The 23,361-nt window shown below is 37.7% G+C and overlaps 1 protein-coding gene and 1 pseudogene across 1 annotated transcript in view; one reads left to right on the top strand and one right to left on the bottom strand.

Moving 5' to 3' along the window:
* DRC8 (dynein regulatory complex subunit 8) overlaps positions 1-23,361 on the top strand; it is a 130,659-nt gene that overhangs the window by 53,639 nt on the left and 53,659 nt on the right. The window contains exon 2 of the mRNA XM_024754439.1: positions 18,122-18,206. Coding sequence (XP_024610207.1) covers positions 18,122-18,206 — 85 coding nt within the window. The remainder of the gene's footprint in view (positions 1-18,121; positions 18,207-23,361) is intronic.
* LOC112405872 (40S ribosomal protein S15a pseudogene) lies at positions 3,966-4,388 on the bottom strand (annotated as a pseudogene).

Genomic DNA, 23,361 nt, shown 5'->3' with positions numbered 1-23,361 from the left:
ATATGTATATGTATAGCTGATTCACTTTGTTATAAAGCAGAAACTAACACACCATTGTAAAGTGATTATACTCCAATAAAGATGTTATAAAAAACAAAAAGTAAAGGAGTAGAGAGAATTGGCCAGTAGTGGAGAAATCACACTAGCCTGTTTAAGAACTGGTGGTATGAACAAATGGCCCACAGGCAATTATAATTCATAGGGCCTTCCATCTTTAGATGGATAGAAGTTCTGGTGGAAAATCAGTTTGGTTTTGGATAGGTTGAGTTTCAGGAGGTGAGATGTGTAGTAGAAATATAGGACTGTCACTTGGGTGAGAGAGGGCTTAAACAAATAGATGTGCTAGTCCATAGCATGACGTCTTCAGGCACTGAGAGTGTGTAATTAATACATTAAATCACGAAGTATTTTTGTAATAATTCATAAATTTGTAGTTCTGTATATCTTGAAAACAAATTCTTCTGCTAAAGGCATGACAAGTATATTATGAGAAGTTTAGTTTATCATGACATATTAGAATTTAAAATTATATAGGGGGGAATTCCCTAGTGGTCCAGTGTTTAGGACCTTGCACTTTCACTGCCAGGGCCCTGGGTTCCGTCCCTGGGTGGGGAACTAAGATACTGCAAGGCACATGGTGTGGCGAAAAAAAAAAAAAACGATTCAGTTTGACTTTGGTTTGGATCATAATCATGTGAGACCCTTCCATATTGTTGCATTTTACTAAACTAAGAAGCACTAAGTCCCTTTATATATTTTCTATAATCCTTCCATTTTCTATATGTTTTCTATTCAAGCTGTATTTTCCTCATTTTAGTTTTTCTATTCATTCTAATTTTCTTTTCATTGCTTTATTCCCTACTAAGTTGTCTCTATTAAAGAATGAAAACCAACCTAATTCTGTTTTTTAAAATTTTGGGTTGGGAATTCCCTGGTGGACCAGTGGTTAGGACTGGGTGCTTTCAGTGCCGGGGGTGCCACTGTGGCGTAGCCAAAAAATAAATAGTATTTTGGGTTAAGTTTTTACTGTATTTTTTTTTGTTTGCTTGCTTTCTTCTTGTTGTTATGAAATGTTCCCTGAAGCTGGGTAAACAGAAATATAATAAAATAAAACTTGCTTGCAATCTTTCATGTCTGGCTAGAACCCCCATTGTAGTATGTACATGACCTGAAACTATGTTAAAAATAGGCTATACTCTATTTACAATAGCCAGGACATGGAAGCAATCTAAGTGTCCATTGACAGATGAATGGATAAAGAAGATGTGGCACATATATACAGTGGAATATTACTCAGCCATAAGAAGAAATGAAATTGAGTTATTTGTAGTGAGTGAGGTGGATGGACCTAGAGACTGTCATACAGAGTGAAGTAAGTCAGAAAGAGAAAAACAAATACCGTATGCTAACACATATATATGGAATCTAAGAAAAAAAAATGGACCTAAGTGCAGGACAGGAATGAAGACACAGACATAAGAGAATGGACTTGAGGACATGGGGAGGGGGAAGGGTAAGCTGGGACGAAGTGAGAGAGTGGCATGGACATATATACACTACCAAATGTAAAATAGCTAGTGGGAAGCAGCCACATAGCACAGGGAGATCAGCTCAGTGCTTTGTGACCACGTAGAGTGGTGGGATAGGGAGGGTGGGAGGCAATACGCAAGAGGGAGGAGATATGGGGATGTATGTATATGTACAGCTGATTCACTTTGTTATACAGCAGAAACTAACACACCATTGTAAAGCAATTATCCTCCAATAAAGATGTTAAAAAAGTAGGCTATAAAACTGGTCACAGTTGGAACAGTTATCTTCAGTAGGAAACAAAAACTTAGGACCCCTAAGTCCTATTTCATTGTGCCATATATTAATGTAAAATTATACAATTTGTTGTCTTTTTTTTACACCTCTTACAAGCATTATAAAACTTACACATAAAAAATTTCAAAGATTCAAAGCTTCCTATTATGCAGAATTACAGATATATCAATCTTAAATGCCAACTTTTGTATATGATAATATTTATTTGTAACGTAAGCAAGTTTTTAAAAGCAATGAGAAGAAGAGTAATGTAGCTAAAAGAATAGAATCTTTGAAGCCATACAGACTTAGGCTTGAATCTTTAATTTCTCATTTACTAGATATTTGTCCTCAAGTCACTTATTTAACTTTTTTAAGCCTCAGTAACATCATCGTTTACATAAGGATATTAATGCCTAATTCAGATGATTTTTGTGGGAAATAATTATAACAGCTCACACCTACGAAGCACTCTCATGTGCCAGAGTTTCTATATACATTGTTCCCTTTAATCCTCACAGCAGTGTTGCAAGGTAGTTGTCGTCATCGTCATCATGATCATCACCATCGCCCCCACTTTATATATGAGGAAACTGAGCCTTAGGGAAATCTGGTACTTTGCTGTAGCTAGTATGACCTTGTGGATTCAAGCCAGTTCTCTCTGATTCCAAAGCTCTAGCTTTTAGATAAAATCATGTATATAAAACCCTTGGATCTGATATATACTACATGTATAAAATTTGTTCAAACCTATTCTCCATACCCATCCTGCAAATGAAGCTAAAATGTTCCATATTTCACATTTTAGGATACAAAATAAAGGCAATCCCCAGGTTACAAATTCCCAATGTAACAGAATAAAAATAGCTTATGTTTTCGAGTGCTTACTATGTGCCCAGCACTTTACATAAAGCATTTAATGCCCATGCTGGCTCTATGGAATAGGTAACTCTCATTAGCTCCATTGTACAGATTGAGGACTAGGGCACAGACAGGTTAAGTAACTTGTGCAAGGTTACATACTACCTTGGCAAAGATGGGATCTGAGTAGTGCGTCCAGAGTGTATGGACTACATTATTTATAAATATGAATACAGTGCCTAGTATATAAGGGATGTTCAACCAATATTTGTTGAGTAAATGAATAAACTAATGAATGAAGCAAACATGGGCTCTCCTTTACCCTTTTCACTCTAAGCCTCCAGTTAGTAACTAGCTTATTCTGGAAGCACCATCTGAAATTATCTGAACTACTGTTTCTTTCCCATCATCTTCTTCATTCTTTCAAGAATTATATAATCACTGTATTTAAGTTCTCAAATGTGGCTAAATATGGTGGTGTATATCTGTAGTCACAGGTGATTAGGAGAGAAAGGCTAAATATGGTGGTGTATATCTGTAGTCACAGGTGATTAGGAGAGAAAGGCTAGAAGCTTCTCTGAGCTATAGAATGCAATGCTTATTGGGTATTTGCATTAAGTTTAGCATTTATGTGGTTATTCTTTTTTTTAATCATCTAATCATTCATATAACAGCTTTTATTGAGCACTAAGTATCCACTATGTGTCTGCTTTGTGCTATGGCCTGGGGTTATAAACGTGATGAGGACAGATGAAGCCTCTGACTCTACTGAATTTACAGTCTAATGGGGGTCAGCGTCCCGGGGCGGCGGGGGCGGGGGGGAACAGTCAAACAATTACAAAGTTTTGGGGAAACATAGGGTGCAGTGAGGATACATTCATCATCTATTCTCTGGATCACTGTATGAATCTTCTAACCATTTATTTGCTTCCAGTTGAGTTTTCCTTCTAGCAGCAAGAGTGATCTTCCTTGATTATAAATCTAGTCTGATACTCCGTACTTTATAAATCCTAACTTGATACCTATTGCCCTTAGAATAAAATCCAAATTCCTTTAGTACGTCTTAGTAAAAACGACCCTTAATAATGTCGAGTTTGTCCCCACCTTGCAATCTCTCTTCTAGTTATATCCAATTATAAGGAAGTAAAGGAGCAAAAACTTGAACTTTTCCTTATGCTTTTTAGTTTCTTTTCTGAAACTGTAGTACAATTTTGTTTCTTGTTACTTTGAATTACTTTTTAAGGAAGAGAAAAATAATTGACCAAAGTTAACATAAAGGATATGATTTTTTGTTGTTCTCTGAGGCATTTTATTTGCATGTATGTATTACATCCCTAGAAAAAGAATCCAAGGATTTTCCCTCCTGTGTGTTTTCGTCTTGCTTCTTCATGGTCCATGATGCCAGCTGAGGTTGTCAGTACACTGAAACCAAACTGACGGGATGGGAGCAGGTTATTCTGCCATTTTTCTAGATCTTTGAGTTGCGCATCAAACCTGGGGCTGATCACACTTAGCCTGCCTGTGAGGTTCACAACAATTTTCCCAGCCCTGTGATCATCGATGATTTCAAATTCGCCAATGTAACCATGCTTCATCACCACAGTTAGGAACCTGACGATGACTTTGGAGCACGACCTAATAAGAACCTGTTGTTTGCCTCTCTTTTCGGCATTGTCGATACTCTTGAGAGCATCAGTCAGGACATTCATATGCACCATTATGGCGGCATGGAAAGATGGTGGGAAGAGCAAGGATATGATTTTTAAAAGCACAGTTAATTAGTATTAAGAATTCATGGGAAATGGAGGGTACACAACAATTGAAAAAAGTATTCCTGTTTGTTGACACTCTTAAAAATACTGCTAAGCTTCTTATTTTATCAAAATAGATAAACCTTCCATCAGTATACAATATATTTAAAAATACATAAGATGCTCTGACATATATTACAGTTGTTCTGTTATAAAAATGTGCTTGTTAACTAGTATTTCTGATATTATTTCATCATCTGACCGTCTTGTAAAACTGCTTATTTCCACATATGGTCATTCCATATTTTGCTAAATGGGCACTCTATAAAAAGTAACATTTTTTAGAACACCTGCTGAACATGACATTTCTGTGAAATTAAATATATTCTTCCTAATATTTTCCCCAAGCTTCACAAAATTGCATATACCTTACTGAAAAGTTACATATTATATTTTAGCTTTATTTAATTTTTGAGATAACGTTTATGATATTGAATTAGATGTAACCATGAATTAAATAGACAGAATTACTTGGATTATCAACCAAGCTTTTTTTTTTTTTTTTCCTGGCTGTGCCACACAGGGGATCTTAGTTCTCAACCAGGGATCAAACCCGGGCCACGACAGTGAAAGTGCCAAGTGCTAACCACTGGACTGCCAGGGAATTCCCAAGCACTTTTTGACATATGTTAAAGTTATAGTTTAAACATATTCCATAGCAAGAGATTTGTTATTTCCAGAGCACATTTATGAATTATGACTTTACTTTTCTATTGATATGACTAATAAAGAGTTAAGTTTAAATGAGACTTTGTGCCTTATGAAGGAGGACTGTATATGGATCTTTTTTTGTTTCTTTTTTAAGACCTACGTAAACACATTTTTCATTAATGGTAGCCTTGGTCAATGCAATACTTCATAAAAACAAAAACAAAAATAAGTGATTAGTCGACAGTTGAGAGCAATAAACCCTGATCCATGACAACATAAACACATTTCAGAGGGAATTTTCCCATTAGTTGAAAGGGCTGCATGACTTCTAAATTTTCTTTCCATTCTACATTCTGAGGTTTTTAATTGATTTTTTTTCCCTCTAATGACCTAAGTATGTCATCAGCCAAACACTTCATGGAAGTTTCTCAAAAATTTGCCTAAAATCTTAATCTGGTGTGTTAATAACTAATGAACACATGATGGGCCAACTTAAGTTAAATTAGTACCAACTTACAATAATGTTACATATACACAAATTTTAGAGAGAAGTACTTTGATTACCAAGATATTTTTAAAAATTCGTGATAACACACTTGATCACATTACATTTAATTTTAGTAAACTTATAGGTAAAAAAATCTATTTCTTAAAACAATCATTTCCTTAAGTACCTCATTTGTTATATTCTAATAATCCTAAAGATTTTTTCCTGATAAAAGTTATTTTTCCATAAAATATTTTAAAATCAGAGACATTATTTCCATTGTTGTTTTGAAATATTGATTTGAACAATGTAAGTTGCCAAATATTTTTGGCAAACATTCACATCCATTGTTGCAAAGACACATTGTTGTACTTTCATTTAATTTGAATAGTTTAAATATATTTTTTCTGACAACAGTAAAACTTTTTAAAGCTTCCATTAGGCTGTTAACATGAAAATAGTTTAATAGCTTTCTGACTTGTTACCATGGTATTTTAGCCCTATATGATGAGGCCAGATCTTATATTTTGGCAGTAATATACATAGTCTGGCTTTTTTATTTTCAAGATGCAGAATCTAAATAAATAAAAGAAGTCAGGGATACTTAAAAAAAAAAGATCACTAGTCAGAAAAGGGCAAGAAAGGGAAAGTGATGCTTTCATTTCAGCTTGTTGGTTGGCTTAACTACCTGGAACCTTGGATAATAGTATTCAGAAGGAGTATTAGAATTGTTAAACCCATTTTAGTCTCTAAAATATGTATGCCCTTTAATTTTATAACCAAAAAGACATTTAAATTAGAATGAAGTCTGTTATTTACTGTGGTGTCTACTCTATTTAAGATATGTTTTTCTTACTTGTTTTGAAATACCATAGGTGCTATTTTCTTCTTGAGCTCTGGGTTTACTCTTTCAGGTAACATTGTCAGCTACCAATATGACTGTTGGAGTCTGTCAGAGTAATTGTATTAAAAAAAGCCAACCTTGCCTTATTTTAATCTATTTAAATAATAGACTATTTGAAGGTTTTAAATAAATTGTTTTCCTCCATAAGACTTCATTCATGTTAGCTTCATCAGTTTGAAGAGTCTTGATCCTGTGATACAATATTTTGAAGCAGAAATTTCTTTAAGCCCAGATTCAACCACAACAATTAGTATCTAATACATATATAGCCCTTAATATGGATCAGGCATTAATCTAAATACACATTTTAATGAATGGAATCATTAACCAAACTTATGAAGATGATGCTATTATTTTTTTATCGTGACAAAAATATATGTAACATGAAATTTTTCACAGCCATTTTTAAGTGTACATACAGTTCAGTGACATTAAGTACATTCACATTGCTGTGCAGCCATCATGACTGTCCATCCCCAGAACTTTTTCGTCATACCGAACAGAAACTTTTATCCATTAGACAATATCTCCCCATCTCCAATGCCCACCCCGCAATCCCTCCCGTAATCCTCCCCGCCCCTGCAACCACCGTTTTACTTTTTGTCTCTTAGACAAGAAGAAGTAGACAATCTGAATGGGCCTATATCTATTAAAGAAATTGAATCAATAATTAATAACCTTCCAAAACAGAAAGCACTAGGCCCAGATGGGTTCACTGGTGAATTCTACCAAACATTTAAGGAAGAAATTATACCACTTCTCTATAATCTCTTTCAGAGAATAGAAACAGAGGGAATACTTCTTAACTCATTCTATGAGGTCAGTATTACCCTAATACCAAAACCAGATAAAGACATCATAAGGGAAGAAAACTACAGACTAGTATCTCTCATGGACATAGATGGGAAAATCCTCAACAAAATATTAACAAATCGAATCCAACAATATATAAAAAGAATTATACACCACAACTAAGTGGGATTTATCCCAGGTATGCAAGGCACTTCAACATTCAAAAGTCAATTAATGTAATTCATCACATCAACAGACTAAAAAAGAACAATCACATTCATATCAATAGATGCAGAAAAAGCATTTGACAAAATCCTACACCCATTCATGTTTAAAACTCTCAGTAAACTAGGAATAGAGGGGAACTTCCTCCACTTGATAAAGAACATCTACAGCTAACATCAGACTTGATGGTGAGAAACTTGAAGCTTTCCCAGTAAGATCAGAAACCAGGCAAGGATGTCCCATCTCACCATACCTTTTCAACAAGATACTGTAACTGCTAGTGCTATGGTCTGAATTTTTGTGTCCCCCACCAGATTCATATGTTGAAATCCTAATTCCCAAAAGTGATAGTATTAGTAGTTGGGACCTTTGGCAAGTGATTAGGTCACTCATGTATGGGATTAGTGCTCTTATAAAAAAGATCCCACAGAGCCCCCTAGCACCTTCCACCGTGTGAAGCTACAATGATAAGTCTGCACCCTGAAAGAGAGCCCTCACTGAACCATGCTGACACCCTGATTTCAGGCTTTCAGCCTCCAGAATTGTGAGAAATAAGCTTCTGTTATTTATAAAATACCAAATCTGTGATACTTTGTTACAGCAGGCCAAATAGACGGACAGCTAGCTAATGGAATGATACAAGAAGAGGAAGTTTAGATTGTGAAGGAAGAAATAAAATGGGCTGCCTTCACAAAATTGTTAAAAGTTGCATTAATTAGCATATATATATTTTAATATTTTAGTAACTTAAAAAAATACACACATTATTTATTAGAATAAGAGAAATGTTTACTTACATAATTATCTTCCCTGTGAGTGTAAGAATTATAATATCCCTTCCGTCTTTTTTTAATAGCAGCTTTATTAAGATATAATTCACATACCATGCAGTTCATGCTTTTGAAGTATACAATTCACTTGTTTTTAATATATTCACAGATATGTGCACCCATTACCACTATCAATTTTAGAACAATTTCATTAGAATGGTTGCTTCTTTTTTCTTTCTAACTTTGATTTTTAGGATTTTTTAAAAACCATTCTAACCATTTAAAAATGCACAATTCAGTGACATTAAGTACATTTAGAGTGCTGTGCAACTATCACTACTCTCCATTTCCAGAACTTTTCATCATTCCAAGCAAAAACTTTGTACCCATTTGACAGTAACTCTCCATTCCTCCCAGCTCCTGGCAACCACCATTCTACTTTCTGTTTTTATGAGTTGACTATTCTGGGTTCCTCATATCATTGGAATCATACAGTATTTGTTCTTTTGGGTCTGGCTTATATCACGTAGCATAACATCTTCAAAGTTCATCCATGTTGTAGCATGTGTCATAGTTTCATTTCAAGCTGAGTGATATTCCACTTGTATATATATGCCACATTTCACTTATGCATCTATCTGTCAATGGATATTTGGGTCGTTTACACCTTTGGACTACTGTGGATAATGCTGCTATGAACATTGGTGTACAGATACCTGCTGAGACACTGCTTTCAATTCTTTTGGATGTATACCCAGAAGTGGAATTGCTGGGTTGTATGGTAATTAGATTTTAATTTTTTGAGGAACTACTGTACTGTCTTCCACAACAGCAACTGTAACTTTTTTTTTTTTTTTTTGGCTGCACGCGGGCTTTCTCTAGTTGTGGAGAGTGGGGGCTACTCTTCGTTGTGGTGCATAGGCTTCTCACTGTGGTGGCTTCTCTTGTTGCAGAGCACAGGCTCTAGGCATGCGGTCTTCAGTAGTTGCAGCATGCGGGCTTCAGTAGTTGTGGCTTGTGGGCTCTAGAGCGTAGACTCAGTAGTTGTGGTGCACGGGCTTAGTTGCTCCGGCATGTGGGATCTTCCCGGACCAGGGATCGAACCCATGTCCCCTGCATTGGCAGGCGGATTCTTAACCACTGTGCCACCAGGGAAGTCCCTAGCTGTACCATTTTATACTTCCATCAGCAATACACAACAGTTCCAGGTTTTCCACATCCTCACCAAGACTTGTTATTTTCTGTTTTTATAATAGACATCCTAATGAGCATGAAGTATTATCTCCTTGTTCTGATTTGCATTTGATGACTAGTGATGTTGAGCATTTTTTCAGGTACTAATAAGCTATTTGTATAACTTCTTTTGAGAAATGACTATTCAAAATTTTCATATTTTTTAATTGGGTTGGTTTTTCTGTTGTTTAGTTATAGGAGTTCTTATATATTCTGGATATTAATTCCTTATCAGATATATGCTTTGCAAATGTTTTCTCTCATTCTGTGGGTTGTCTTTTCACTCTTGGTAGTGTCCTTTGATTTCACGTAAGTTTTAATTTTGATGACGTCCAACTTATGTATTTTTGGGGTTGATATTTTTGTGATATTACAAATGGAATTTTAAAAACTCCTTTTCAGATTGTTTGTTTTTATTGTATTGAAATATTTATTGAAATGTGACTGATTTTTGTGTGTTGATTTTATATCCTGCAACTTTGCTGAATGTGTTTATTAGCTCTATCACGTTTTGTTGGTTTTTTTGGCAGACTCACGGTTTTCTACATATAAGATTATATCATCTGTGAACGGAGATGATTTTACTTCTTCCTTTCCAACTTGTATGCCTTTTATTTTTTTTTCTTGCCCAGATCCTCTGGCTAGAACATCCAATACTATGTTGAATAGAAGAGGTAAAAGAGAGCATCTTTGTCTTATTTCTGATCTTACAGGAAAAGCTTTGTCTTTCAGCATTGAAAATGATATTAGCTGTGGGTTTTTCATATAAGGCCTTTATCATGTTGAGGAAGTTTCCTTCTGTTCCTAGTTTTCTGAATATTATCATGAAAGGGTGTTGAATTTTGTCAAATGCTTTTTCTATATCAATTGTCCTAATCACGTGGCTTTTCTGCCTTCATTCTATTAAAGTGGTATGTAACTTTGATTGATTTTTGTATGTTGAACCAATCTTGTTTCCCTGGAATAAATCCCACTTGGTCATGATGTGTTATCCTTTTAGTATATTGCTGAATTTGTCAACCACTGCATTTTACTGTCTGTCATTTTGTTATACTACCTTAATTCTTTCCTTGCCAATTTCTTACCCAACAGATAATTCTCTTGTTACACAAATTGTTCTATAACATAGAAAAAAACTTAAACGTTACCTAGTTTCATTATATGAAGGAAATAAATATAATTCTGTTAATACCCAACAAAACACCAAAAAGGGAAATTGTGAATTGTCATAACAAATGGGATATGGATTATCTCACATGCAATTAGTAACTATTTAGTAAGCATTTGTTGAGATTTTAGTATGTTCCAGGCAGTGTCAAAGTTGTTCTCAAGGTGTTTACAAGTATGGAAGGGGAGACAAATAAGTAAACCACTGATTACAACATAGTTTGATATAATATTATAATAGAGATATCCATGGATGCTACATGATTACATAGGAGGGTACCTAGTCGAAAAAGAGGATGAGGGTAGCCTTCAGAAAGGTGTGTGTTACTCTTAAACTGCCTTGAATGATGAATAGAATTAGCCCAGAAAAAGGAGAGGACTGTTCGATACAGATGGACTATCAATCACAATGACAATGAAAAAGCATATTAATTGAAAAACTACAAAGATTTTCAAGGTGGAGAATCTGTATGGGAACGTGCTGAGAAATGGCATTTTTGCGATAAAAAGGGGGCAAGGTTGTAAAGGGATTTGTGTACCTGATTAAGGAGACTGAATGTTTTTTTTTTTTTTAAAGACCTTGGGAGCCTCAATGCTGAGAAATGGCATTTTTGCGATAAAAAGGGGGCAAGGTTGTAAAGGGATTTGTGTACCTGATTAAGGAGACTGAATGTTTTTTTTTTTTTAAAGACCTTGGGAGCCATTCAAAGATTTTAAACCAGGAAGTCATATGAGCAAAGTTTTGTTTTAGAAAGATCATTCTATCAAAATGCGGACTATGGTTTGAAGGATGGAATGGGAACGGAGGGAAAGGAGACTAAAGGCAAAACGACAGGAAGTGACTGTGTTAATCCAGTTCAGAAGTGATGAAGGTCTAAACTTAAGCAGTGGCAGTGGAAATGGAAGGAGGGAGACAGATTTTAAAAGATTTAATAAGTGGAATCAAAAGGTGTTGATGATCAAATAGAACTGTGAGGATGGGTTGTTGGAAACTGAATTAGTTGGGGTGATAAATTTGGAGGAAAGTGATCAGAGAATCAGTAAAAGACAGCAGTGAGAAGGCGTAGCAGGTGATATGTCCTGAAGGAATGAAACTTAATGGAGAAGTAGTTTTTTAACATGAAGGTGAAACAAGAACTGCTATCAGACAAGTCCAGAATGTAGGACATTTTATAAGACATTGCATAGCCTGGTCTCTTCCACAGGCTAATTTCATAGGGGGATAGGAGACTAGGGAAGGATGAAGGACTGTGGTAGTTTAAAAGAGACCAAAAAATGTTAAAACCAAATGTAGTACAGAAACTTTAATTAGAGTGTAAGTTGAAAAAATAACTATAAAAAAGACATTATGGTACAATTTAGAAATTTATATATTGAATAGATACTAGATGATTTTAGTGAATTTTTGTTAATTTTTAAGGATGTCATAATTATATTGGGGTTACATAGGAGGATGTCCTTATTTTTAGGAGATGCGTGTTGAAGTATTTAGGGATGAATAATTGTAATGTCTGCAATTTACTTAGAGACAGAGACATAGGGAAGAAGCAAAAAACAGCAAAATATTAGTCATAGTTTGATACAGGTGATGGGTATAGAGATGTTTACAACACGAAGCTTTCAATTTCAGATTCAAACTTGAATTTGCAGTGTGCCCAGCAACTACTTATATAGCATTTACATTGTATTAGATATTATAAGTAATCTAGAGGTGATTTAGCATATATGGGAGGATGTGTGTAGGTTAAATGCAAACACTATGCCATTTTATATAAGGAACTTGAGTGTCCTCGGATTTTGGTATCCATGGCTCCTGGAACCAATCTCCCTGTGGATTCGAAGGATGACTGTTTTCAATTCCTGATCAAATTTTTAAATATAAGCTCCTCAATTTTTTTTTCGGTATGCGGGCCTCTCACTGTTGTGGCCTCTCCCGTTGCAGAGCACAGGCTCTGGACATGCCGGCTCAGCGGCAATGGCTCACGAGCCCAACCGCTGCGCGGCATGTGGGATCCTCCCAGACCAGGGCACGAACCCGTGTCCCCTACATCGGCAGGCGGACTCTCAACCACTGCGCCACCAAGGAATCCCAAGCTCCTCAATTTTTTTTTTTTTTTAAGAAGATGTTGGGGGTAGGAGTTAATTAATTTATTTATTTTTGCTGTGTTGGGTCTTCATTTCTGTGCGAGGGCTTTCTCTAATTGTGGCAGGCGGGGGCCACTCTTCATCGCGGTGCACGGGCCTCTCACTATCGTGGCCTCTCTTGTTGCGTCGCACAGGCTCCAGATGTGCAGGCTCAGTAGTTGTGGCTCACGGGCCTAGTTGCTCCGCGGCATGTGGGATCTTCCCAGACCAGGGCTCGAACCCGTGTCCCCTGTATTAGCAGGCAGATTCTCAACCACTGCGCCACCAGGGAAGCCCGCTCCTCAATTTTTGATAGTTTATTACCAATGGGAAACTTTATGTAAACATGTAAAAGTATTTTTCTCAACCACTAAAAAATTTAAAACAGTTGAAATTATATTTATAATCTCAAAAATGTATCCTTTTTAAATTGAAGTGTAGTTGATTTAAAATATTACATTAGTTTTAGGTGTACAACATAGTGATTCAGTGTTTATGGATTATACTCCATTTAAAGTTATTACAAAATAGTGGCATATTTCCCTGTGCTGTATAATATATCCTTGTTGCTTATTTATTTTATACATAGTAGTTTGTGTCTCTCAATCTCATAGCCCTGTCTCACCCCTCACCTTTTCCCTCTCCCCACTGATAACCACTAGTTACTAGTTTGTTCTCTATGTCTGTGAGTTTGTTTCTGTCAAAAACTCCTCCTTTAATTAATAAATATAACTTAGAAAATTTTGTGATATAATGCAAATGGTTTTTTAATCCAGTTGAACTTTCTCATATCAGTTATTTAAAAATAATGGTGAAGATTTAATTTATATAACATGTATGTGTTCTTAGAGCCATGATGCAGGCTTGGCTGATACTAAAAGGGCCCATCAGCTGCACAGGGATAGAATTAGCCAATATATGTGAAGATAAGGATTGGGGGCTGTTTCTTAGAGCCACAAGCCTCCTCAGTCTCAACACTGGATTGTATATTATGTTCCATGGGCATGTGGAACACGAACTATTCCAGTGGCTCCATGGATTCCTTGTCCATGGTAAGCAGTGGTGCATTTGATTTCTGGCTTCTGAAATAGGAGCCCACGTGGTAGATCACCTTCATGGCAAGTGTGGAGCAGTGGGTACCTGATAGCATTTGCTGTGCTTGCCACCTGTGTGACCAAGGGGCTTGCCATCAGATCCTGTACTGCTTTGAGCCTCCTGCTAGGAAGCCCTGGAATAGTTGTGTTTTGCTGCCCAACCTTGACCTGGCCACACTGAGAAATGAGAGCATCAGTATTTTCGGATGCCCCTGTGATCCATTCACATCATACCTGTGTCCAGTGGGTGAGGATTCCTGAGTTAGGGAAGTTCCAAATGTCAATTAAAGCATTATTTATTCCTGACAGATGACAATTGGAAAAAGGAGATTCCATGATCCAGTAAATTTGGAAAATGCTGCATTAAAGTTAACAAGTTTCTTTAGAATATCTCAAAGACTTTTAAATTTTTTATTTATTTTAATTTTTGGATGTGTTGGGTCTTTGCTGCTGCGCGCAGGATTTCTCTAGTTGTGGCGAGCGGGGGCTACTCTTTGCTGTGGTGCACGGGGCTCCCACCACAGTGGCCTCTCCTGCTGCAGAGCACAGGCTCCAGGCGCTCAGGCTTCAGCAGTTGTGGCACGCGGGCTCAGTAGTTGTGGCATGTGGGCTTCAGAGCGCAGGCTCAGTAGTTGTGGTGCACAGGCTTAGTTGCTCCATGGCATGTGAGATCTTCCTGGACCAGGGTTCGAACCCATGTCCCCTGCATTGGCAGGCAGATTCTTAACCACTGCACCACCAGGGAAGTCCCAAAACTATTTTAAAATGTTAATTCTTTCTCGGCATATAGCTTCATTGCAATAGCAATAAAACTCCCAATGGTGTTTTATTTGGAATTTCTAAATTTTATTTGGATTTCTAAATTTCATTTGGAAGAATACATGGGTGAGAATATTAAAGAACATTCCTAAAAAGAAGACCAATAGCAGTGGTAATAAGTAAAATAGAATGGTAATGGTGTAAGACTAGAAATGCAATTCAGAATGGAATTGATAGAATAGACAATCAATAGAACTAGTCTCCATCACATAAAGGATTATAACACATTATAAAGTAGGAGGAAAGAACTCAAGTGCTTATTGGTAAATTAGAAATTACTAAAATAAGATTAGAAATTAATCTTTCACTTTGAATCATGACAAAATAACTTTCAGATGGATTTAAGAGTAAGTGTATTTTTAAATTGTAGAAGAAAATAGAATTGAGTATTCACCAAACCTATAGAAAAAGGATGATTTTCTCCCTCTTTTGGTGGTCCTTTCAAAGGATATGTTTCTAAACTTTAAAGGATAAGAAGAAATGTTAACAGATGTGACTAAAATAAAAGATAATGTACTTAAAAAATAATCTTAAATTTAAAAATCAAACATCAGCTTTGTGCAATGGCAGTATTATAACCAGTGAGATTTTCCCACGGTACTATTAAGACTAATAAGAGCCTTCCCAATATCTAACACAAATTCAGCTCATGGTATTTCAGCGAGATAATAAGACAAATGCACAAAGACGAATTGGGAAGAATGGTTCACTCAAGAATTACTGTAAAAACAAAAAAATTGGGAACTACCTAAATGTCTACAATTAGGGAGTTGGTTTAATAAATTATGATAAAGTTCTATAATGGAATATCAGCCACTAAAAATGATAATGTAATAAATTTTTTTTGAGAATAAAAAGATGCTCACAGTTTATTGTTGAGTGAAAAATTAGATTAGAGGACAACATTAAGAGTAGTTAACTCTGCTTGGTAGGATTTGAAGTGGTTTTTACTTAGTCTAAACTTCTTTCCTTTTTTTTTTCTTCAGGAATCATGTGTGATTTTGGTGATCATAAAGGAGATGGAACTCTTTTCATTTTAGGAAAACAAATGAAAACAACTGACCTGGAAAATTGTTTTCAGTAATCATGACATAGGGTTAAGTCTTTATTATTTAAAGAGCTCATACAAATTGTTAAGAAAAAACAGAAGATCGCAGTAGGGATGAGCAGAGAACATGAACAGACAATTCATAACATAGAAAATAGAGGTGGTAAACAAGCATAAAGGATCATTATTTAGACTTACTTGTAAGCAAAGAGCTGTAAATTTAAATAATGAGATAACATTTACTTGCTTATTAAGCTAGTAGAAGTTTGCTGCCATGTTATTTATTATAATAAAGAAAAATTAACACTATAAATAAATTGTTACATTCCTTTGGTACTGTTCAGAATTGAAGGTTATGTTGCAACCTGGAAAAATAAAACATTTCAGTGAAGTAGTTAGGAGAATGAATGGTAGTTATAAAAGGTTGTGTACGAAGAAAGGAAAATACAGCAAAATGTTAGTGGTTATGTTAGGGTAAAGGGAATATATTTATAATTTAAATAATTATCTAAACTCATACTTAATCTCTCCCTTTCCACTTTTTCTAGAAAAGCTATTTGTTTTTCAAATAGTAAGTACAATATTCTCTCATCTAGAATATAGCAGGGCTTCCCTGGTGGCGCAGTGGTTGAGAGTCCGCCTGCCGATGCAGGGGACGCGGGTGCGTGCCCCGGTCCGGGAAGATCCCCCATGCCGCGGAGCGGCTGGGCCCGTGAGCCATGGCCGCGGAGCCTGCGCGTTCGGAGCCTGTGCTCCGCAACGCGAGAGGCCACAACAGTGAGAGGCCCGCATACCAAAAATAAAAAGAATATAGCAATATCCTCCTAACTGGTCTCTTTTCTTCCACCCTTGTTCCTTTCCAGGGTATTCTTAACATAATAGCCAAAGTGAACAGAAGCCAGACCATGTCACTTCGCTGCTTAGAACCCTCCAGTGGTTTCTCACCTCTTTCAAAGCACAAGACACCGTCCTTAAAGTAGCCTGCAGAACCCTTATAGAATCTGTCCCCACCCCCAAACTCATACCTTTCTGACCTTATTTCCTACCATTCTGCCTTTCTTGTTCTCTCTGGCTAAAAACTCTTCCTGCTGATATTCACAAGGCTGGCTCTTTCTCCTCCTTCTGGTCTGTGCAGATGTCACCTTATCACTTAGGTAGGCCTTCCCAAACCACCATCCCATCCCATTCTCCCCTACCCACATTGCCAGCACCCTTGTCCCTTCCCTGCTTTATTTTTTCTAGCACCATTTGACTTACTGTATATTTTACCAAGTGTGTATAAGCTTATGTATCTCCCCCACCACGCACAAAATAGCTCCACAGAGGCAGGAATTTTTGTCTATTTTGTTCCTTGCTCTAACTGTAGCACTTAGAATAGTGTGTAGTACATAGTAGGTACTCAAATCAATATTTACTGAATAAATGACGTTTTAATTGTTTCATCTAAGTAAGTTTTAGTTTCAAAACTAGTTTGAAAGTTTTTTGAGCGAGTGTAACATGTTGCTTTTGTATGCCTCCCACTCCCCAATTTCCATCCTCCTCAAGCATAGAGTAAAGCAAGACAGGTGGACACACTAGAGAAACACAATATCTGTGGCACTGGATTCCTTCTGCTTCTCAGGCTAGGATCTACCCAAACTGAGATGGAAGATAGGCTGGTGCTGGAAATGTTCTATATCTTGATCTGGGTGGTAGTTCAGCTCTATGACTATATACATATATAAAAACTCAGTAAGCTGTATACTTGAGATCAGTGCACCTTTGGTACTTTCTTGTTTGTGTATTATGCCTCAGTAAAAAAGTTTTTTTAAAAACTCCGTTCTTTGAGATCTCTAGAGGAAGTTAAACATGCCAAATGATACATTAAGAATATTGGGGGGCTTCCCGGGTGGCGCAGTGGTTGAGAGTCCGCCTGCCGATGCAGGGGACACGGGTTCGTGCCCCGGTCCGGGAGGATCCCACATGCCGCGGAGCGGCTGGGCCCGTGAGCTATGGCCGCTGAGCCTGCGCGTCCGGAGCCTGTGCTCCGCAATGGGGGAGGCCACGGCAGTGAGAGGCCCGCGTACTGAAAAAAAAAAAAAAAACAGAATATTGGGAAGGGGGGAGAAAGGTAAATTGCAAACATCATAACATTTCACTCTTAAAGAATTCAGCATGCCTCTCCTAAGCGTAAAGACATTCTCCTACAGAGCCTCTCCCCACCCCGCCAATAAAAAATATTAGGAAGGAGTTCTGCCATGTTCTTCCTTCCTAGATTTTCTAGTTATTGAAATTTTTGTTTTGAAGTTAAAGTTTAAAAAGTAATTTTTATTTACTTTTTCTTTTACAGAGATAGCAGTAGCAGAATTTCACAAAAAAATCAAAGACGCTTTTGAAGTATTTGACCATGAGTCAAATAATACAGTGGATGTGAGGTTTGGAAATGTTTTCTTCTAATTCTAAATTGCTGATACAACTTGTAAAGTAGAGGAGGGTTCATTCTCTTCTTTTTACTTTCTTTGGACTTATTATGCTATTTAAAGTACTTATTTTTCTGTACCCTGTAAAAGGTCTTTTCTATCTGTTGCTTCGGATCTATACTGTTTATTATTCTTCATAATCTGGTGGAAGGAATATATATCCACATTGCCTGTTCTAACCTACAGACTAAATTCTGTGAATGAGGCTAACTCTACTATAGCTTTAGTACTAGACACATAGTTGGCACTCAGTATATATTTGTTGAGTGAATGAATAGAATTTGCTTTTAAAATACATAGGTATGGGGACTTCCCTGGTGGCTCAGTGGTTAAGGATCCACCTGCCATTGAAAGGGACACGGGTTTGATCCCTGGTCCGGGAAGATCCCACATGCTGCGGAGCAGCTAAGCCTGTGTGCCACAACTACTGAGCCTGTGCTCTTAGAGCCCGTGAGCCACATTACTGAAGCCCACGTGCCTAGAGCCCATGCTCTGCAACAAGAGAAGCCACTGCAGTGAGAAGCACACACACTGCAAGGAAGACTAGCCCCTGCTCACTGCAACTAGAGAAAGCCCACACGCAGCAATGAAGACCCAACACAGCCAAAAATAAATAAATTAAATAAATAAATTTTAAAAAATAAAAAATAAAATACATAGGTATGTATAATCAAGCTATGAACATGATATTACAAAAAAGGATTAATAATACTTAAATATGATACACTCCTTGAGTAAAATAACCAAAAGAACCAAAACAATAAAAAGATGAGAAAAAGACACGAATACTGGTAGATCTAGAATGGAGGACAGGAGACAAAGAATATTGTGAAAAAAGAAGAGGCAAAAGGTAGAGGAGATTATACATGCATAAAGCAGAAGCTGTAGAATCTATGCCACATATGTACATCAAAGAAAGGCAATGAAACCATTGTTCCAGGAGACCAAGCTGAATGAGGAGTATTTGATGGGATCACAATCTCAAGAGTCAGAAACTAGTAGTACAGAGGCCAACAAAACAGTTGGAAGTGACTAAGTGCTTTTTTTTGCTCGCCGCGTGGCTTGTGGGATCTTAGTTGCCCGACCAGGGATTGAACCCAGCCCCTCGGCAGTGAAAGCGCAGAGTCATAACCACTGGACTGCCAGGGAACTCCCAGGACTAAGTGCTTTAAATTTGAGCTAAACTGAATGAACAATAGGAGGTTTTATGTATGACAAATTGTAGCTACGGTCGTCCCTCGGTATCTACAAGGGATTGGTTCCAAGGCACACCCCGACTCCTCCCTGACTCACCCCCAACCCCTCACCCATCGAGGATATCAAAATCTAGGGATGCTCAAACCCCTTATAAAAAGTGGCATAGAATTTGCATATTACCTACCTACATCCTTCTGTATATTTTATTTTTTTATATATAAATTTATTTGTTTGTTTATGGCTGCATTGGGTCTTCGTTGCTGCACGCGGGCTTTCTCTAGTTGTGGTGAGCGGGGGCTACTCTTTGTTGTGGTGCATGGGCTTCTCATTGTGGTGGCTTCTCTTGTTGCAGAGCACGCGCTGTAGGTGCACGGGCTTCAGTAGTTGTGGCGTGTGGGCTCAGTAGTTGTGGCTCACGGGCTCTAGAGCGCGGGCTCTGTAGTTGTGGCACTTGGGCATAGTTGCTCCGCAGCATGTGGGATCTTCCCGGACCAGGGTGCGAACCTGTGTCCCCTGCAGTGGCAGGCAGACTCTTAACCACTGCGCCACCAGGAAGTCCCTCCCATATATTTTAAATCACCTCTGATTACCTATAGTACCTAATACAGTGTAAATGCTATGTAAATAGTTGCCTGTGGCATGTGGCAAATTCAGATTTTGCTTTTGGAACTTTCTGGGGTTTTTTCTCCCAGTATTTTAGATCTGTGGATGGTTGAATCTTTGGATGTGGAACCCACGGATACGGAGGGCTGACTGTATATGTATTCCTTAGTTTCTCACACCTGAAGGTACAAGGTGTGATTACAGGAAAGGAGAGTGATAAGTGCAGTCAGTTTCATTACTTTATAGTAACACCTTACAAAGTTTTGTTTGGTACCTCAACTATGTTTATGGGCTTTACTGCAGTGGATAAAGTAGAGAGTGGAGTTAACTTCCAGCACTGCAACTGTAGTTGGCCTTGTGGGAGGCTTGGCTCAGCCATTGTCAGGGAAGTGTGAGGGTAAAGTGCAGGGCTGAGCACTGCACAGCTCGAAGTGGTGCCAGCCTCGCTGCATGCATTGTGAATGACACTCCGCAGTGTGAGTATCCTAGCGGGAAACTGGGTGGGACAGTAGTGGTGGTTGATAGGGTTTGGGATGGGGTGGGGAGCTTGCGACTCTTGCCTGCAGTTTGAATAAATATATGGATGGCACGTGCCTTTACCTCAGACCTCTCACTGGAGCGGAAGGGTTCTCCTGGAGAAGGAGAGGAGAGGTATTGTCAGAGAAGTCAGGGAAGTGCAAGAAGAACCAGGATAGCTTTATGAAAGAGAGGGGGAACAGAGAAGGGAAACCAGCATTTACTCAAGCCTTGCTCTCTGATGTCTACCTATAGTTGGGTGCTAAGGGTTTTTGTGTACATTACCTCATTTTAGTCTTTTTATTGGTACAGTAAGGGTTGGCATCTCCAGTTTTTGGAGACTAGGAGAAGGTAAATAGTTTGCTCAAGGTCATGTCAGCGTTTCTCTAATTCAGTGTCTTGATGGGCTGTGTCGCTCCTTCCCTCCCTGCTCCCCTCCACCCCAACCTTCATGGATTTCATGGGCTCATCTCCTGCTTTGAGGCTTCCTGAAAGTAGCAGTGAAGAGAAAGTTTCCCAAATCCCTTAGAGCAGTGATGCCAGGCCTTTTTTTTTTTTTTTTTTTTTTTGCTGTGTTGGGTCTTCGTTTCTGTGTGAGGGCTTTCTCTAGTTGTGGCAAGCGGGGGCCACTCTTCATCGTGGTGTGTGGGCCTCTTACTGTCGCGGCCTCTCTTGTTGCAAAGTTCAGGCTCAGTAGTTGTGGCTCACAGGCCCAGCTGCTCCGTGGCATGTGGGATCCTCCCAGACCAGGGCTCGAACCCGTGTCCCCTGCATTAGCAGGCAAATTCTCAACTGCTGCACCACCAGGGAAGCCCCAGGCCTTTTTTTGATAGAAGGGCCAATTCAGGGGAAATAAACATGTTTAGGGGTTGCATCTTTTACCCATTCAGAATTAAAATAATTGTACTGAGGTCCCAAGGAAAAGTGTATGTTCTTAAAATGTCTACTTTATAAAATAAAATTACTAAGAAAATTGGCATTGTTTTTAGCACTAAAATATTAATGCTAAGCATATCTGAGTGGTAGGAACACGGGTGAACGCAGTTTCTATACTCCTTCTGCTAACTTGTATAGCACTTTCACGTTTACAGTGAGTGTTCTCATGCTGCAGGTATCATTGCTATCCACTCTTTATAAATCGGAAATTAAGGATCAAGAAGCACAATGACTTGCCCAAGATCGAATAATAGACTAGCCACAGAGTGGAAACTCAAATTAGTTTCTTCTCTTTGGGGCAGCTGTGCCGCAGCCCTGGAAGAGGCCTGGGAATGCAGTGCTGAATAAGGTCTGGTCCTGCCTTGCCCAGCCTCAGCAGGCTCCTCTATTTGTAAAAACAGTTCATCTAGCTAGAATTTATTTTGGCATATGATTAAAAGTGAAGGTCTAAATAGATTTTTTTTCAAATTGCTAAACAGTTCAGTTTATTTACTTCTTGAATTATTAGATCCACTTTATAATGTACTGCATTTTCTATAATTGAGTCTAATTGAGGCTATGTGTTCTGATCTATTGCCTTACCTCCTGATCATATATACTAGGACAATCCTATATTAATTGCTATCAATTTATAGTATGCTTTACTATCTGATAGAACTAGTCTCTTTATTACTCTTCTTTTTGAACATTTTAATTAAGAATTGAAGGCAGTATTCTGTGTAGATTGAATGGTGTAAGGAGGGGTCTGAATGGGGTAAGAGTTCCAGAGACAGACATAATAGCTCGGTTTGGAGGAGACAGCTGTTCCTTGAGAAGCTTCCAGGGCATTTGGCTATTCCTGCCCTAATGTGCTTGATCCTTCAAGTGATGCTGTTTCCCTTGAAGGGCAGACCAGCACCCCTTACCTCTGCTTGGCATGAATTAAAAGATTTAATTTGAAATTTTAGCACATTAGGTGGAGTGGAGGTCTGGTATTGTGACTGCCAGGCAGCCAGTGGGTTTTTTTTAAATCATTATGTAAAACATTATGAAATGGGCCCCTGTTGCTTTCCTCCTGGCTCTGAGGGGCAACCCTGGGGATTGGAATCAGACTTCCTGGGTTTATTCCTAGCTTTGTGACTGTAATTGATTTATTCTCTCTGTGCCTCAGTTTTTACATTTGCCACATAGGATTGATATAAGTAAGTAGTTCTCAAAATGGTTTGTATACCCCTGTGTATCCACAGGACTCTTTCAGGGGTCTGTGAAATCAAAACTATTTTCATAAAAAATCTAAGACAGTATTTGCTATTTTCATTCTCATTTTTCACAAGTGTATATTGGAGTTTTTCAAAAGCTACATGTGTGATATTGTAACAGATTGAATGCAGAACCAGATATGAGAATCCAGCTGCCTTCTGTTAAGCCAGATCTTAAAGAGATTTGCAAACATGTAAAACAGTGCCATTTTTCTAATTAAATTTATTTTTTGTTTTGGAAAATACAGTTATTTTTCATAAAATTTTTATTTGTGTAGGCATATAATGGGTTTATCATTATTTCTAAATGAATTAGTAAATAAATATTTTTAAACTTTGAGGTGTACTTTTTAGTATGGTAAATATAGATAAATATAACTCACACAAACAAAAGCTCTTTGTGGGTCTGAATAATTTTTAAGCGTGTAAAAGGGGTTCTGAGACCAAAAAGTTTGAGAACAGCTGTTGTCAGTGGACATTTTTAAAGCTCTTAGAACAATATTAACTTGGAACGAATTAGTTTGGGATTTAAAGCTTAGAACAATATTAGCTAGTATTATTATTCTACTTTATATTCTTTTTTTTTTTCGGTACGCGGGCCTCTCACTGCTGTGGTCTCT

Source organism: Neophocaena asiaeorientalis, unplaced genomic scaffold (genome assembly GCF_003031525.2).
Source record: "Neophocaena asiaeorientalis asiaeorientalis breed wild unplaced genomic scaffold, Neophocaena_asiaeorientalis_V1.1 scaffold524, whole genome shotgun sequence".
In the NCBI taxonomy this organism is placed as follows: Eukaryota; Metazoa; Chordata; class Mammalia; order Artiodactyla; family Phocoenidae; genus Neophocaena; species Neophocaena asiaeorientalis.
Note: the sequence above shows the minus strand (reverse complement) of the source record. Positions and strands in the feature narration are given on the sequence as shown.